We start from the raw sequence: 18,021 nt of genomic DNA on the forward strand, positions 1-18,021 counted from the left end.
GCAGCCGCAAGCAGAGCTGGAGTGAGCCTGTGCCATCCCCGCAGGCATTGCCCGGCTCTCTGCCGTCACATCCCAGGGAGCGCAGGCGGAGGAGGAGTGAGGGACCAGCCAGCACGCGAGGAGGGAAGAGCCACCAACCCTCTCCCAAGGGACCACTGGCACCTGTCACACAGGGACCTGGCTGGTGTCACAGCCCGTCATCACACTGGTGACGCCCGCGCTCAGCATCAGCCCCCTCCGGGGATGGGACCAGGGGCACGGACGTCCCTGCCACCTCTCCCAGGAGGATTCACAGTCATCATCCCCCATGGCCTCAGCCGGGCAATGAGGGACCGTGCCACCCCCCAAAAAGCAGAGCCAACCCTCTCCGAAAGCGGAGCCTGGCTCCAAGCCCAGGCAAGAGGAACCACAGCATCAGCAAAGCGCAGCCCATTAGGATGTGGAGTGCCAAAGAAATAATTAGCAAACTTTGCCTAAATGAACACATTAGCATCCTGGCGGAGGGGAGCGGTGCCCTCGGAAGACATTATCAGGGAGGTGGCATAATTGTGCTGCGCTTGTTGGAAGGATTCACCCTCCTCCCGGGGAAAGCCGAGATGCAATTCCTGCCGTCCCCCTCTGTCCTCACCCAGCACCAGCCCATCTTTTCTCCGGGCACCTCGTTTTCCTCCTTTGTCCATCTGTCCCTTATTTATGAGGAGCTGGGAGAGATCAGAGCAGGGGTCGCCCTTTCTCACCCATCCCCAACCAGCCAGCCAGGCACAATCAGCCTCTTCCCCATCTATGTTTCTCACCACTTAATTTCTGCCTAGCCTGAAGCCGGCTCTCCTAACCAGCACGTGGCTCTCCACTCCCAGCACCTGGAAAAACCTCTCTGTCCCTCTATGGAGAGGGACTGGGACGGGGTTCCATCCCTTGGGTGAGACGGGTGGAGAGGACACGCCACTGGCATCCCTGCCCTGCCCCAAAGATAAAGGACTGGCTGTGCCGACAGCAAGACCCGGAGGAAAGTTTTCCATCTCCTTTTTTGAAGCAGCATTTCTTTGCTCCAGTTTGTGGAGTCCTTTCGAGCCAGGCTGTTTGCTTTCAAACTGGAGTGAACTTTTCCCCTGCCTGCCCCAACAGAGGGGACTATTCACAGCCCAGCTCCCCACCCCTGGAAACAGGGGGGTAGGTTATTTGCTGAAGGTGGGTTGGGCTTTTAATTGCAGAGCCAGTGATACTGTAGATGTCCAGCAGCTGCAAAAGACACCAAGCAGGGCTAGGCATAAAGAGATGGGCACCAGGAGGGCCCTGGGCACAGGGGCTCAATGCATTCCCCTCCCTCCAGCACAAAACACTCGCCTCACCCATGCTCAAAGCACCGTGGCTTGGGAACAGCCCAAGCAATGCCCACCCTGATGGCAACTCGCTGTCACGGGGACTTGCAGCAGTTTGGCAGTGACCTGCTGTTGGGATGGGGCAGGGGACACCATGTGGCATCCCTCTCCCCCCACCCCACCTGCCTGCTCTGCTCCGAAGCCCCTTGGTGACAGCAGGCTGTCCTCATGGCTGCGATGTCTTCCTGGGCTGTTAGCAAGGAGAGATCCTCTCTCCAGCTTCTGCTTGGAGACCCCACCCGGGGTCTCCAGCTGGGTCCAGTTTGGGGCGCTCCGGTCCAGGACAGACAAGTGGAGGTTAGCAAGATGGAGCAGAGGACACAGGAGAAGGTGGCTTTGCCCAGCAAAGCAGGACCTTATTGCCATTGACAGCTGAGCAAGAAGGGGTGCAGAGATAATGCCAGACTTTTCTCAGAGGAGCACAGCGATGAGGCAAGAGGCACAAGGATCAACACTAGAAGTTTCAATGGGATATTAGGGATTTTTTTTTTTAATCCACCATGAGGTTTGCTGAGCAGAACCAGAGAGGTTGTGCCCTCCCCATCCTTGGATCCACTCGGCTGGACAAGGCTTGGAGCACCCTGCTCTAGTTGGCCATGTGTTGGGTAGGGGACTTGAACCAGCCACCTCCATAGGTCCGTTCCCACCCGGCCGCACTCCGGCTCTCCGATTACCATCAGCTCCTCCTCGTGGCTCTCGCTGGAGTCCTCAGCTTTCCTCTGCCGTGCCGATGCCTGGGCTGCCACTGGCCGCCTGCCGGGATCAGTCACCTCCCCCAGCCTCTCACCATCTAAAAGGGGAGCAGAAGGAGGAGTGAGACCGCAGCCACCTCCCACGTCCTCCCCGTCCCAACAACGCTCCTTTTTTGGGGACACCCCCTTGCCCTGGCACGGGGAAGGGCAGGCGCTGCCACCGCCGCTGCTCCCAGGGGAGGGACACGGGGGCCGACAGCGCGGGGCTCTGGCTGCAATTCCCCTCATCACATTTGTACTAAGCAGCTTGCAGCAGCTCGTCAGCATCAGGTTTAATTACACCCCCCGTGGCCCAGCTCGCAGCCCTTTATGTAAGAGACAGCCGGGATAAGCTCCTGTGGGATCCCGCTCCACATCCATCCCTGCGGACGCATCCCTGCTCCCCTGCCCCTCCAGTCCCCAGCTCTCCCGCAGCATCCCATGGCCCTGCCCGGAGCACACTGGCTCCAAGCCCCCCAGTATACTGTCCCCAAACCCATCTTCCCACCATGCTAAAGGCACCATCGCAAAGACCTTTGCTAACAGCCCTATCGCAGATGACTTAATTACCGTGTGCTGCATTAATTATTCCCAGCCAACGGGCTCCCCTCTGCAGCTCACACCCATCTTCCTCGGGCTGAGAAGGGAGCCCTTGCTTCCCAGCATTAAAATAACCAACTTCCCCCAAAATAACGGCGCAGACTTAGAAATTGTATTAGTTACTGGGGGTGGGGGGGCATTTCCCCTTTCTCTGCCACAGCACATGGGTGCCTCTGCATTTTTTGGACGGGCACCCCACAACCAGGGTGGGAGGGAGGGAGGGGGCACGGCGGCTCCTCCACTGCCGCAGCTCAACCTTCGCTCCTGGCATCCGCGTTTCAAACCAGCATCAAGGGAAGCTCAATGCGATGCTTGGAGAGGCGGGTGTCTAAAAAGCACTGCTGTGAACACCCATGGGTCCCCCCAAAAACCAGCCATCCCCATTTCTAGATATGGGGGAGCCCCAGATGTCACGAGCAGCAGTGCAGCCCTGTCCCCAGCCACGGATATTGCAGCGAGGGGGTCACCAACACCCTTCCAACGGTACGGCAAGATGCTCCCCCCATCCCTCCACACCCTCTTTGCCCCCAACAGCAAGTCCTGGGGAGCTCCTTCCCCCCACAAAGCAAAACAGCCTCGGTGGCTGCTGCAGTGGGAGCTGCCGGGGTGGCTTCAGACCCCACAGCCTGGCTGAGGAGGGGCTTGGGGTGCCCCTGGAGCCCCCCGCCACACGCCTCCCATGCCATTAGTATTCCAGCGGCCACGCAGCCAGCGTCTCCTTGGAGATGGCAGCACAAATCCCATCCCCACCGCAGGGACAGGAAATTAAGCTCTAAAGCCCCTTCTTCTGCTCTCAGCCATTCTTCAGTCCCTGGCAGCCCTGGCTCTCTCCTGGCAGCTCCCTGCCTCCCCCCAGTTGCCCTCCTCCCCTCGCCCATCTTCATCCCTGCCTCGTTCCTCCCATGGCCCCACGGAGGGTGATGGGGAGCATCACAGGGAGGAGTGGGACAGGATCCAGCACTCTCATCTCCTCCGCTCTCGAGACCCCCCCCATCAGTCCTAGGGAGGCTCCTGCCACCACAGGCAGCGGAAATAAAGCCGATCCTCGCTATGCCAAGGCCGCAGATGCTGCTGCTCTGACACAGAGCACTGGGGACAGCGTTGTTCCCTCACCATGCTGACCTGTGGATTAATCACAGTCACAAGTAGGAGTCCAGTGCTCCCAAGGGACCTGCCAAGGGATGGATGGGAGGCAGCGGCCGGTTCTGCGGTACCCACGCAGGGAATCTCTCCTGGCGCGATGCAGGCTGGGGGTGCCACTCTAAGCCTGGCCCCCAGGACAGACTAAATCCCCACACGGGCCTCTGGTGCCAAGCCAGACCCTGGTGCCAAGGACCCCGGGGTCCTGGCGAGCAAACCTGAGGCAGCAGCATCCCAGGCTGCATCCACAGGGGATGGCTGGATGTGGTCACCCCCCTTCGCTCAGCCCTTTCGCTCACCTCTGGGTACCACACCCAGATTTGGGCCTCTGCTACAAGGCATAGGGTAATCTGAAGAGAAATTATTTCATATAAACTGGAGCAAAGTGGAGGAAAAACCCCTATGCGTTCCTCTCAGCGAGGCTGTGCAGGCTCTGGCCTCGGAGGCTCTCAGGACCTGAAGGCATGAGCCCCCCACTCACTCCCCAAACCCATCACCCAGCTCCATCCTCATCAGGGACCCTCTCACTCTCAAGCAACTCTTCTCAGGCACCACAAAGGAGCAGGACAGGGCTTGTGCTCCCTACTTTGGTTTGCAACTAAATTAAAACCACCACTGCTCTGACAGGGTTCAAGTAATGCTGAGGCTCAAAACCTGCGTGCCTCCCCCTAAACCCTCTCTATTCTCAGCAGGGAGGCAAGTGCTCACTCCGAGAGGTGCCCACACCTCGGCAGGAGCAAAGGCACCAGCAGAGCCCTGGAAAAAGGCTTCCAAGCTTCTGTGCCGATGTTTATTCCTCTGCAATTCAAATACTGGATAGGAAAGTCAAGAGCAGACTTTGCCAAACACCCAAATGCTAATCAGCCTGTGTAGGAACTGGAAATAAATGTCCCCTTGATAAGGCGATGGAAAGGCCAGCACCTTGTACCAATGAGCATCACTTTGCTCCCCTCAAAAAATCAAGCTCCTTTGGTCTGAACCTCACCCCTGCGAGAGAGGAGCGGCTCAGGGGGCACAAGAGGAGGGAGAAAGCAGCACTGGGAGGAAGGGGGGCATCAGTTTCACCCTGGCTTGGTTTCCTCCTATGCATCCTCCCAGCACCCTCTGGGACCACCCGCCAGCCGTGCCCAGCCCTGCTGCTGCCCCAGCGTCCCCCCGGGATGCACGGCCAGCACCACCGTGCAGATTAATTCTGCTAACCTGCCTCTCTCTCTTTTTCAAGGACCAGAAAGAGCCACGTAAATGCAGGTAGCAGGCGGCGAGAGGATGGGGAAGCTCCGGAGGACGAGCAAGGGACCTGCTTGCTCCGGGGACGGCATTACCCAGGGGATGCTCGGCAGGAATGCATTAAGAGCTCTTCCCCCAGCGAGCGCGGGAGCGACGCTAAAGCTCTCAGAGCAGCGCAGGGAGGGGGCAGGAGATGCACACGCCATTGCACGAACCAGCTCTGAGTCACAGCAGCCTCCAGACAAGGAGCCAGGGCCAGGAGCAGTCCTCAGGATGAGGCCGTGAGTGCAAGGGACCGAGCACCAACCCCACCGCACAGCACAGAGACCAGGGCAATGCCTCCCCGGGGGAGATGAGTTTCGCTGTTATCACGGTCGTATAAACCTCCTCCGTGCTGCCTCCCCCCTCCACCCGGGAGCACAGAGGGCCTTTCACGCAGCAAACCGCTGCCTCCCCGCCTCCCTCCTCTCCCCCTCCTGCTGGGCTGACAGCACGCAGCTCACTCGCCCCGAACACAGCCCCTTTCTTCGGTTAGGTTTTGGAGCTGGGATTTCTCCTGCAGCTTTCTGGACCTTTTCCAAACCCTCCAACGTGGTTAGAGATGCCCCTCGCTTATGCTTCCTCCCGCATCTCCTAATTGCTTCTAATGAGCATCCCTTCCGTGGTTGCTTGCTGCGAGCTTGCTCCATTCTTACCTACCCCGTTCCCAGACCCATCACCCAGGGACAAACCCAGACACACCCCAGCAAGCCAAGCTCCCTCAGCACGCGTACGGGGAAGCTCACAGGAGCATCTGCAAAAGGATCAGGGCCCGGATTCCCAAAATCCCTGGCTCCTGCCCTCCAGCTGGATGCTCGGCCCCAACAAGCTCCAGCTGCCCCACAGGAAGAGTCCCATGGGGAGACATCGGGTGGGGTGCTGGTCCTGGCCATCAGGCAGCCGCGTATAGAATGGATGGAGCCGCTGGAGAGGGACTGCTGGAGTGGGACAGCGTTCAGGGAACGCCTTGGCACGCTCTGCCCGGCTCCAGCTGCGGCTCTGCTTCCTGTCCCAAAGGTGCCCACGCGGGGATGAAAACCCCTGAGCGGCAGACGAGGACTCTTTGGGGACGAAGAACATTGGCTCGGCAGCAGTACGGCGCCGGAGGAGGCGGCAGCGCTGCCCAGCACCTCACGGCATCCTCCCATCCGACACGGGCGCGCGGTCAGGGTCCGGCCCTGCTTTGCTCCAGGCTGCGTGTCTGGGTGAACGATGCCTTGGGGCTTCAGAGGTCAGACTCCTTCCCTCAGGACAAGCCTGCGCCAGTAGCACTGGCAGCAGCTGAGGACCCTGGAGACCTTTCTTCTCTTTTCCCCCCAAAAGAGACCCTGAAGGGCACCAAGCGCCCGGGTGCAGCCAGTGAGAGCAGCGATGCACCCCAGCCTGAGCTCCAAGCACGTCGGCTGGGTGGGATTCAGGGCATGGTGCCTGGATTAATTTCAACCCCTTTCCCACCAAGCTAATGTTCCAAAGCAGACGTGTGGAGCGATTTATCCACCACCAGGAGCCACATCCTGCTGTAATACAGCCCTCTGTGGGGCTCCCCCATCCTCTTCTGCACCCCTGTGCCTGTCCCCTCCCTGCCCTGCACCTCCCCATCCAAGCCCGGCTGCCTGCAAAGCCCCCAACACCTGCAAAGCCCTGATAAAGATGCAGGTGAGCTGGCTGGGACTGGAAAATGATATTCCACCAAAACATCATGTCTGAGTTCAAACCCCCAAAATCTCATGCAAAAAAAAAGCGCCAGTTTGATTTGCCATGCCCCATGCAGCCCGCGAGGGTCTGACGCCTTGGCCAGCCTCCCCCGCACCAGGACACGGCACCGGGCCCTCGGGGGACACGGCTGGCCAGGGCAGCCCGGCCACGGGAGGCAACAAGCCTCAGCACCGCTAACACACAGGAGCCTACGGTTCCCCACCAGCTGCCCTGACGAGCAAACCGTGACCAGAGCGGTGGAAAGAGAGGTGGATGGATTTAGCTCGGTGCTCCAAGAAATCCCCCGCCGGTGGTACCCATCTGCTCTCCTCTCTTCCCAGTCCTGCGGCAAAACCTGAGCCAGATGGGAGATGCCAAAGCAAGCTGGAGCTGCCTCCAGCCCAGGTGCGAGCAGCCTTGCCACCATCCGTGCCGGTGGACCAGGCTGCAACAGGTTGCCAAAACCATCCAGGCATGTTCAGAGCTGCATCTTAACCCAGATCCCTCTAAAAAGATGAGCTGGGAAGCAGCACCACCCCCAATGCACAGGAGATGGGGAAGGGCAAGGAGAAAGCTACAAGAGCCAGAGCTCAGAGCATCCCCACTGACGCCAAGCCCTGTGGTCTAAACCAGAGCCGGAGGTGGGTTTTACTACTCACAAAAACATGAGCCTGGGATTTGCTGCTCTCCTCAGCATCCCAAGGGTGCTCCCCAGCACATCCCGAAGCCGAGGGAGGGGTGACGGGGTGAGATGCAGGATGGGAGCCAGTCCCAGGCTGCCCACCCCGATGGATAACGTCATCCCGTGCTGCACTTCCCAGGGACGCAGGGCTGCTCCCGCTTTGTGGCGTGGGGAAGGAGCCTGCCAGAGCCGCCAGCTCCGACACCCAAAAATCAGGCAAAGTCTTTGGAGGCTGGAAAACACAAGGGCCTGGGTTAATTCCCTTAATTCACACTGCCAGCTGCTGCAGGAGACCTTGGGAGCAGCACAAGAGATTGCCAAGGGACCTCCACGGGCACGTGCCGCTTCCTCAGAGGATACAAGTAGGAGAGGAAAGGCCAGGGAGGCGCTGGGATGGGATGGATGCGCTGCATCTCCGTGCCACAAGGAAGTGCTTCTCGGGAATGCGCTGGAAACACGGGGACAACATTGTGAAGGGCAGGATGCTGAGGGCCAGGTTTCAGGCATGCTGAGTACCCAAGTGTGAGCTGACATCTTCTGAGGACCACCACCCAAGCGAGGTCTGCATATGTCCTGGCTGCTTCTGATCTCTGAATTTCTGTGGGATGCTTCTGAGCTCTCCAAATCCAGAGGGATGGGAGAGGGACAAAGCTTCTCCAGCATCCAGTCTGGCTACTCAGACTGCCTGCATGGCTGGGAAGCACTGCAAGGCTTCCAAAAAGAAACCCTTGCCCATCCAGACCATCGCATCCGTCCCCTCTCTCCCCATGGAAAAACAACTCAAACCCTACCAAACTGATGAGTCTGCAAAGAAAGTGGGGCGAGGGGGGAAGCCAGCCCTGCTCTTGGGAAAAATGTGGCGGTGGAAAGAGAGGGGACAGGACCTCTCCTGTGGTGGCGCGTGAAGCTATAACCGTGCCGAAGGGGAACGCCAAGCCCCCAGCGAGATGTGGTACCCGTGTTGGGAAGATGCCAGCGAAAGAGGGATGAAGACGGTAACTCGAACCATAAGATGCACCAGGGATGCAGCAAGTGGGTGAGCAGCTCAGGGAGGGCTGTCCCAAGCATCTGCCGTGGGTTCAGGGCATAGAAAAGGAGGGCAGCCCAACTCCGACGCCTTCCCAGGGCGACGAACAGGGCAGCTCAGGGGAGCGGGGCTCTGCCCAACAAGTCCTTGCTGCTGAGAAGAGACACCAGATCTGCAGCTGCAAAAGCAACAGTGTTAAACTGAGTTTACACCCCATGGGAATTCAGGCTGATCTCTCCCCGCTTTCATGCAGGCAGACGAGCCTGGCAGCCCGCAACAAATTAGTCCCAAACCAGATCAGGACTAGCTGCAGAGCGATGCCTGGGGGGTGCCCACCTCCGCAGGAGTCAGCAGGAAGGAGAAATGCCCTCCCCAAGGCCCTGGTGCCCATCCTCGGGCACCGGAGAGCTGCTAACGCTCCCATTTTCCCCTGCAACGTGAAGCGTGGCATCCCTCTGGCCATGCAGGACCGCTCCACACCCCGGCACATCCTCCCAGGATGCTGCTGCAGGGCACAAAACCAAGCCCATCCATCGGGGCTCAACCCTCAAGGGCTGAATGGGGGCACCCTGCTGTGATGGGGCTCAGGGGGGAGCAGAAGGAGCAGTGACACAAAGCATGGTGACGTTTAAACCCAGACACAGCTGCAGCAGAGGCGGCGGTGTCGGCATTTTTATGAAACCCACTGGTTTAATTACCAACAGCCCTGTGCTCTCCAGTGCAGACACAGCCTCCGAGTCAGCCACCAGAGAAGCGCGAGCATCCCTCCACCAATCCTCCTAATGAGCTGTTAAGCAATTATAATTAGCCAGCAAGGACTCAATATTGCAAACCCCCTTCCAATGCCGCAAAAATGCAGTGCTGCCCGCCGGGAAAACACCACCACGGTGCCCGCAGCACTGCCTGCTCCAGGGCACCCGGTGGGAAACCCAGGCCATGGGTGCTCACACGGGCCGGGAGGCAGCCAAGCGACAGCGGACGGCATCGATGGGGTCAAGGAAAACGGGGCTTGTGACCATCATTGGGATGCAGGCAGGGCTGCAGGATCGGTCCCCCAGACCTGCTTCGGTCACTCTTGCCTGCTTAGATGCCGCTTTTACCTGCCGCTGACTGAGAAAAGGGGGTTTTTTAGGCCCCTGGGTCACTACCTCAAGTCACAGACACCTTGCCGAGGGAGCTAGAGGACCGAGGGGATTTTTTCCTCCCTCCCCCAAACCAATTTGTTTCATGCTGTTTACCCACTCCGTGACATCCCTCTCAGCCGGCACAATGGAAATCAATGCCGGATCGCTCAGGGCTGACGATGGAGCTGCCATGAGACCTCTCAAGCTGACAGACGCCCACCAGGAGAAGCAGCCCCGACATTTCCACGCTCAACTCAGCATCCCAAACCCCTCCTGTGCATCAACAGCCCCCAGATCTCCCCCATTTCCCCCCAGCCCACACCTCACCATGCATCCGCTGCCCTCCACCCCCCATCTCCTCCAGCATCATTTAATTTTGCCCCAGATCCAAAGTGTGCTGGGGCGGCTCTGGCCAGACCACGCACCCATCCCCCTGTACATTTTGACAGGGACAATGTGCCCTCACAGCCCTCGGCATGAAGGTTTCACTTCCCGGGACGCAGCCTCTGGAGAAGGTTACTCATACCAATGATGTCCTGGGAATCAGGCAGAATTTATTCAGCCTAAAAGTATTTCAGCCTCCGACCTCCACGCTGCCCTGCAGACAGCCCCTGGGGTTCACCATTTCACCTGCCAGCTTTCCAACCTGTTTCAGCCAGCATCTGGTTTATCTCCACCAGCCCCAGGGGCTTTTAACCTTTTCCTTCGCTTTAATTTGGCAGCAAATCCAGCTGAGCTCTACCCCTCTGCAGGGACCATCCGCTCCTGTTCGGCCTCCCCCCTCCCCAAAACCCTCCTGCACGTCACACTGGTGAGGCCCCCACAGTCAGCAGCGGCTCCCACCGTCTCCCTGCCCAGCTGAAATCCCTTGGTCCTGCCATTGCCAAGGCAACCAGCCACCGATCCCTGGGGCGGCTGCTCGTCCCCTCCCAAAGAGCAGCTCCGGAGAGGCCTGGCTGCCGCATGGAGCGGGAGGGGATGGAGGGGAGGCTCACAGCGGCGCTGGAAGGATAAAGCTCCACAGGCACCAACGCAAAGGGCTCCCGGTGCTTGGGAAAAAGCCCATACTGCGGGGTGCGGAAAGCGTTTTGCTGTCCCTGAGCACCTCCAGATGTACAGCAGCTACGCCTTCAGAGCAGAGCGTTTTCCTAACGAAAAGCCAGCATCCCTGCCCTGGCCCGCGCAGCCGCCAGGCCAGGGCAAGCTGCACGCGACAGCAGCAGTCGACGTGCATCACCCACCGAGCTGCCCTCGCGGGTAACCAGCAGCACCTGCCAGCACATCCATGGCCACCGAAGCACCCGCTGCCGGAGCAGTGCCGTGCCCGGTGCCGTCACGGGCTCCGAGGGCACCGAGGCAGCCGGCTGCGGGACAGGACTCCTCTGCACCGCGCCACCGGTCCCGGCACACCAGGACCCTCCTGCTCCTCACCTTGCCTCCGCCGCCTCGCTCCCTCCATCGCCTCTTTGATGCCAAAGCCACAAATACCCACATTAAAGGGGATGGGGAATATTTTTTTATCAGGGTGTTTTATGTCTTTTTTTTTTTTTTCATGTTTTTAAAAGGACTTAAGCTGCCAGGACTTGGAAGAGCCTCCATGGCTGAGTAGCGACGAAGGGACAGAGCGCTTTGCTCTCTTGTTCTGCCATCACCAAGGTCCAGCAGGACCTGCTGACCCACCCCCACACAGACACACACGTGCCAAAACCATCCCCTCCGCCCAGGGTTTCTGCAGAGACCGGAGCAACAAACACACCCGCAGCATCCTTTCCCTGGGGAGGGACTGCGCAGCCCCCAGAAGGGCAAAGCAAAGGGCGAAGCACCCCTTTCTAGGGGTCCCTGCTCCTGCCATCACATGCTCAGTGCCAGAAATCCTGGGGCACGCAGGGCGAGTCCCCAGGGATCAGCTCCCACCCTCCACCGCCCCGCACCTGAATACATCAGGCAGAGGGAGCAGGATCCAGGGCCAGGGGTATAAAGCCCTGGGTAGGGGGTCACATCCAGGCTCCCCCCACGCCCTGCCTTACTGGTCACAGCTGCAGGCAAGGGGACCGGCTCTGACACTGAGCCCCCACAGCCAAGCCCAGCTCAGGGTCCCCACACTGTCACTCCAGCCCACCACGACCCCAGGGACAGGTGGCCTGAGCAGAGACAGGATCAAGGCCCATCATGCTCCTGGGGCGCATCACAGCAAGCCCTCAGCCCCCCCCAAACCAGCACCCAGCAGAGCTGCAGCAACCAGCAGCAGGAGGGCAGAGTTACGGATAAATTACCCTGGCGTAACCCATTTGTTTCCACTTCACTATCAAGCCCTGCAATTCCCCACCTCCTCCACCACCTGGCTTCAAGGGACTTTTCTGGGGACCGGGTCGCAGCCAGGCTGGGGAGGGGTTCTGCTGCGGGTGGTTCAAAGCCAGTCGTGCCTTTGAATAGCCAAATTTTTGCCTTTGAACGACCCAAAAACAGGCACTTGCCAAATTTTTCCCATACTTCTCCCCCATCACCTGCCAAAAAGCCCTGAGACGCTCACAGCCCCTCCCAACCGAAGGACAGGGCTCGCTTGTCCATCCATCCGGCTCGCTCTTGGCAGGTCCAGTGCCGTGACAAAGAGCCCATTCAGGGCAGCGGGGCACCTGAGAGAAGCAGGGCAAGGAGCCCAGGGCAAACCAGGCCACAGCCCAGCAAGGAAGACAAGGGCTGCAGGGCTTCCTGGCCAGAGGAAGGGTCCCAAGGACACCCACATCAGCCCACCCCCCCAGCCCCTGCAGCAGGGATGGACCCAGTTTGCCCTGGCACCTGTACCCCACGCCGAGGGGGAGCTGGTCTGGGGAAAGCAGCCTTTTCTAGCAGGGATAGGAGGGGGGCAATGCCAAGAGACAGAAAAGCAGCACCCAGCCTCCTCGCAAACCTGACTGCCCTTCCTCTTCAAAGGGCTATTTCTCATCCTCTTCCCTACCTGCTCCCGGTTCCCTGACAAAAGGCATGAAACCCACCGCTGTTTGCAGCATTTCAGCCTCCCAATTAAAATCAAAGGATACATCACATCCACTCCGTTCAAAAGAGATGTGTTATCCCCTGTGGGGAAAACGCTGCTGTGTGTCGTCCCAAGCCCCCCTGCTCTCCCTATGTGCGCGACCCCAAAGGACAGGTCCCCAGGGAGGGACAGGCAAGGGCAAGGCTCTGCAGGCAGCGACGGGCTGAGCCGAACACAGAGCATCCAACCCACCACTGCCTCTGGCTCAGAGCATTTCTGGGAGCCCTCTGGACCACGGCAGAGGGGCAGCCCCTGCTCCCGCACGCCAGCAGCTCTTCTTCCAAAGTTCACGAGGATGCACGCAGCCAGACCCAGGCTGTGCCGCGTCCTGTGGGTATCAAGAAGCCCAGCTGGGTTTTGCTCCCCAGACAGCCCCACTTCAGCCGTGACTGGCTTTAGCATCCTCCTTGCCCCCTCCAGCACACATCCTGCGCTCCCCCAGCCACAAAACCCTCCTGAAACCTGGTTCCCAGCAATGCCCCATGTGCTAAATCACTGCCCGGGCGAGATGGCTGCCAAGGGAGGAGGACCGGCCCTGCGCCCCTGCTAAGGGCCATTTTAGATTTTTACTGTAATTTTTTATCCCCTTCTTCCTTCCCCCCCTCCCTCTTTTTTCCCTTTCCACCTGGCACGCCAGTGTTTCCACCCCATTGACTCAGAGCGGTTTCCAGCCGGGAGAACACAGTAATGGCCTCATTATTTCAGATGAGGAATCTGTGTGTTCAATTAGGCAGAGAAGGGTAATTATCTACTTGTAGAAGGTAAGAAAAGGGGGGTTATTTTATCAGGGACATAGCACCAGCACGGTTCCCAGTCAACTCCCCAGGTGCTCCAGTTCCACATGTAACCACCAGCTGGGCCGAGGGGACACAGGTACCCCCTGAATAATCCCCCCACACCTTCGCTGTGCTCCTCGACATGTGCCGAACCCACCACTGCCACTTAGCCTGGTCCTCCCCACCTTACACCCCCTCAAGCTACCCAAAAGCCTCGTGCCCTGCACCTTCAGCCTCCAGAAAGTACATCTGCTTGGTGACACTTCATTTAATGAGTAATTAACCTTTTTTTTTTCATACATCCTTCGCCAGCTGACGCAAGCCAGGCAGCATCCTCAGCAGGAGGCAGACAGGTTTTGGCTCACAGAGGCCAAAAAAAGCCATCTCCAAATCTCAGATGTGTTTTGGTGCACAGACCCTTGTGGTGATGCTGTTGAGCCCTGCATCCTTCCCCGCCACCTCTCCCCCTCCAGAGACAAGTGTCCCCCCCATCCCTAAGGGATCTGGGACCAGGACACACCAGAGCTCCCCGCAGCAGGGTCCCAGCTGGTGAGAGACCCTATGGCCAAACAGATGGGGAAGGAAGGAGACACCTGAGCCAGGAGGGCACGGTGACACACACTCCCCCCCCCCCAGCCTGCTCGCTCCAGCCCAGGGACACCCGCTAAGCCCCAGGGAATATCGGGTACCAGCTGCTTTCTGCTGGGAACACGCAATGCATGCCAACAGCTGTGCTCCACCGCTGGCTTGGGCATGTCGCCTGCAAGAGCTGGGACGTGGAGAAGAGCAAACCCTATCCCCACTGCGGTGGGACACCAGTGGCCACGGGAAGCAAGATTTTCCCCCCAGCATGACACAAAGGCGGCTTCAGTGCAAGTGAGGTGGAGGGGGAAAATATCTCCGGGTAGAGGGGGGCTGCCCCGGAGTCCCCCTCAAGCACAGCTCTGCCTTTCAGCTCTTCCCAGTCTCAGCCCCAAACCCTTCCCTCTCCACTCAAAACTCTCACATCAAGCCTTTTCTTGAATACAGTTTTTTCCCCTTGGATATATTTTTTTATTCCATTCAATATTTTTCCAACTAAAACAGCTCGCTCCCTGGCTCTCCCACTCCAGCTCGCTCCTGGGTTGCAGCAGCCGGCTGAGGGTCCATCTACGTGTGGATGAATCCCTTCCTCAGCCTCCACCCGACCCCTCTCCATCACCTCACTTGAGGAAAAAAACTAAAAGGCTCACTGGGACCTAAACTCCAGCTTTGCCACATGTTCACACAGGCTTTAGGCACCGATTGGAAAATCCCAGTGCAAGGAGCAGTGTCTCCCCAGAGTCCGGCCCTGGTCAGCAGAGAGGGGCATGATCCAGCCCAAGAGAGGTCCAGGCTCCCCTGGGGAAGCACACACCTCGCCGCACCCCAAAGATGCCCGTGCTCCCCATGGCATGGGGCAAATCCAAACCCCATCATCAGACCAGTGGAAAACACTGCCGGAGCACAGTCCTCGCCCGGCACCTCCCAAGCCGCAATCCCCCCGCACCATCCCCACCCACCACACATCCCCACCTCCCGTGGACCCCCTTCTCCCCCAAAGCCACAGGCCGACCGCCCCCCAGCTCACAGCCATTCAGCTGCGCCGCAGCCGCAGGGTTTCCCCACTGCAAACCAGAGCAGGGCTGCGCATCTCCTCAGTGCTATAGCAAACCCTACGGCCCCCCCTCGGAGCACCCTGAGGGGCAGGCTGGGATGCAGGGCACGTAGGGAGGAGGTGGGAGACAGCAGGAACAGGCACCCACCAGTTCAGCACCTAAAAACACACCCAGGGAAGGCGCTTGCTCGCCAGCATGGGGGCATCGCTCTGTGCATCCTCCCCAGACGAAGCCGCAGAGCAAAACCTTGTCTCCCCCTCATGCCGCTGCATCCCAGCACCCGGAGGGACCCCCAACCCGTGGTTTTCACAGCCAGCCCTCGGCAGGGCCTGCAACCCCACACCATCTCCCCCCAGCCCGAGGCTGCTGGTCCTGAAAGGAGGGCTCGGCCCTCCTTAACACCAGGACAATCGCAGAGACACAGGGCAGCCGCTCACTGTTAGACTTCTGTAACTTGTGGCTTTTCCATCGAGCACGACCCTGCAGCGGAGAAAAGAAAATAAGCAGCGCAGCCTCCCCGTAGCTGCTCCTTTGAGGCTATGAACAGCCAGCCTCATTTCCTGCTTCTCTTATTAGCATTATCCCAATTTCCCCGATTTTACCGTAAGGCCCAAAAATTTGCAGGATCATGCTGCTGCTACAGTCGGAAACTTTGGGTTTGTGAGCTGAGAGGCTTCACCAGCCTCCAGAGCTGCTCTGACCTGCTCAGGAAAGCCATTTCTTGCCTAAATAAGCACTAACTCTCATTTCTTACTAATTTTTTAAGGACAAAAACCAATAGGCGAGTTCAATCCAAACAGAAACGTTAGAGCTCAAGTTTCACCCGCCAATATTTCGTGCCGTTTTACACCACCCGAGCAGCCCAGCGAGGTCTGCAAGGGCAAAACCGGGAGCAATTAACCACGAAGCTGAACCGTAGGGCGAGCACCAGCACCTGCCCCCCCGGAGCGCCCCGGATCGCACCCCCGGCCGAGGGTGGGAGCGGGAAGGATGTTGTTTTTCCGATAGAGAAGTACAGGCTGAGAAAGTGCTGGGAGAGGCAGGGAGGGTTGGTTTGGTCCCTTCCAGGCAGCGAAGAGCGGCTATAAATGGCCTTCTTTGTCATCGCAGCCAAAGTGGCGGGCGGAAAAATGAGGATGGAGCCGCTCGAGGGAGGGAATACCAAACCCCCGCCCGGTTTGGGGCTGTCTCCAGGGTCTCCTCCGGTCATCCCAGTCCCTGAAGCTGCAATGCCGGGGCGCGGCGCCGAGGTGCCCGTGGTGGGGTCCCGCTCTCCCCAAACCCGCCTGGGCGATGCAGGATGGAAAACCCCCGCTGGGACGGGGGGTGCGGGGTCCCACCCCTGCGGGTGCTGGGTGGGAGCGGAGCCGGGGGGTTGCTCTGAAGGCCCAGCGCGGTGGGGGGCACACCCCCAAAACCCACCGAGGCGTCGCACCGAGGGGTGATGGCGGTCGGGGGGGCGCCCTGGCGCTGCCCCCGGTTAGTGGGGTGGGGTGGGGTGGGGTGGGGTGGGGTGGGGTGGGGTGGGGTGGGTCACCCGCCTCCCCCCGCCCCGGTTACCTCTGCCGTAGGCGAAGGGGAGGCGCAGGGCGCGGCCCTGGCGCACCAGGCTGATGTGGAGGTAGGTGAACCAGACGGCGAAGGTGAGCAGCACCAGCAACAGCAGCAGCTTCAGCTGCTTCCGGAGCTTCTTCACCGGGAGCCGCGGCATCCTGCCGCCCGCATCGCCCCCGCCGCCGCCGGCCTAGCCCCGGCCCATCGGGCCCCCCGCCCGCCCAGCCCGCTCCGCTACGGGCCGGCTGCGAGGGCAGCGGGGCGGCGGCGCGGCTCGGCGCGGTGGCCCCCGGCCGCCCGGTGCATCGCCGCCGCCCCGTCGCGCCGGCACCCGCGGGTGGGGGAATGAATGAGCGGGGCCGCGGCGGGAGCGGAGGGCGCTGCCGCCACGCCCCCTCGGCCCGAGCGACGGCACCGCCCGCCAATCGCGAGGCGGCCGCTGCGGGACCGCCGCCAATGGGCGCTCCCCGGGGGAGGAGCCCGCGGAGGCGCCGCGCGTCTCCACGCCAACGGGCCGGCATCCCCGCGAGGCGCCGCGGGCGAGGCCATGCGGGGCGCGGGGGGGAGCGCACCGTGTCCCCGACCCCGTTCCCGTTCCCGTCCCCGTCCCTGCGCGGCGGGGGCGCGGATCGGCGGCGGGGCGGGAGAACAAGCGCTCTGCGTGTCGCGGGCCCGGGGGGACCGGCAAGACGGTTGGGCGCGGGCCTCGGCGCGGCCGCCCCCCCCCGACCTCTCCCCCCCGCGGCGCCGATAGTAGGTTCCCGCGCGGCCGCGGCAGGGGGCTGTGGGGCCCGGTCCGGTCCGCGGGGGGGGGCGGGATCCCCCCTTACCGGCGCGAGGGTCCCCCGATCCCCCTTCCCGGAGTGCAGGGATCCCATGGGGGCGGGTGCAGGGATCCCATGGGGGGGCGCGTGCAGGGATCCCTGGGATCCCCTGTCGTGGGGTGCAGGGATCTGCCACATCTCCCCTCGTTGGGTGTAGGGATCCCATAGGGGCAGGTGCTGGGATCCCCAGGATCGTCTACGCTGGGTGCAGGGATCCCCCTTGCCGGGTGCAGGGACCCCCGGGGCCGAGGCCACTTCTGCTGGCCGGGCCATCTGGAAGCGCGAGGGCTGCAGCTCGCTCCATGCAAAGCCTAATAGTAATTAACAATAAGACTTAATTATACCGGCAGCAACCAAGGCCTCGCTGACGGAGGGTTTCGGACTGTGCCACCTTGAAGGAGCTGCTGGTCAGTGCTGCTCCTGGGGGCCACGGCCCTGCACCCCCCCCGGCCTCCTGTGCTCAGCCTGGCTGAGACCAGCCACAACTCACTTCACCGCTGCACCGGCTGGTGAAAAACATCCAATGATTTTTTTTTTCTCTTCCCCTCCTTT

General features: G+C 60.5%; 1 protein-coding gene across 1 annotated transcript in view; it reads right to left on the reverse strand.

Annotated features, from left to right (window-relative positions):
* The window catches only part of B4GALNT4 (beta-1,4-N-acetyl-galactosaminyltransferase 4), a 30,686-nt gene extending 13,667 nt beyond the window's left edge, over nt 1–17,019 (reverse strand). Inside the window, exons 1-2 of the mRNA XM_075095317.1 lie at nt 16,652–17,019; nt 2,054–2,169 (exon numbers count right to left, since the gene is read on the reverse strand). Of these exons, the coding sequence (XP_074951418.1) occupies nt 2,054–2,169; nt 16,652–16,802 (267 nt within the window). The 5' untranslated portion in view covers nt 16,803–17,019. The remainder of the gene's footprint in view (nt 1–2,053; nt 2,170–16,651) is intronic.
* Nucleotides 17,020–18,021: the final 1,002 nt, after the last annotated feature.

Source organism: Phalacrocorax aristotelis, chromosome 5 (genome assembly GCF_949628215.1).
Source record: "Phalacrocorax aristotelis chromosome 5, bGulAri2.1, whole genome shotgun sequence".
In the NCBI taxonomy this organism is placed as follows: Eukaryota; Metazoa; Chordata; class Aves; order Suliformes; family Phalacrocoracidae; genus Phalacrocorax; species Phalacrocorax aristotelis.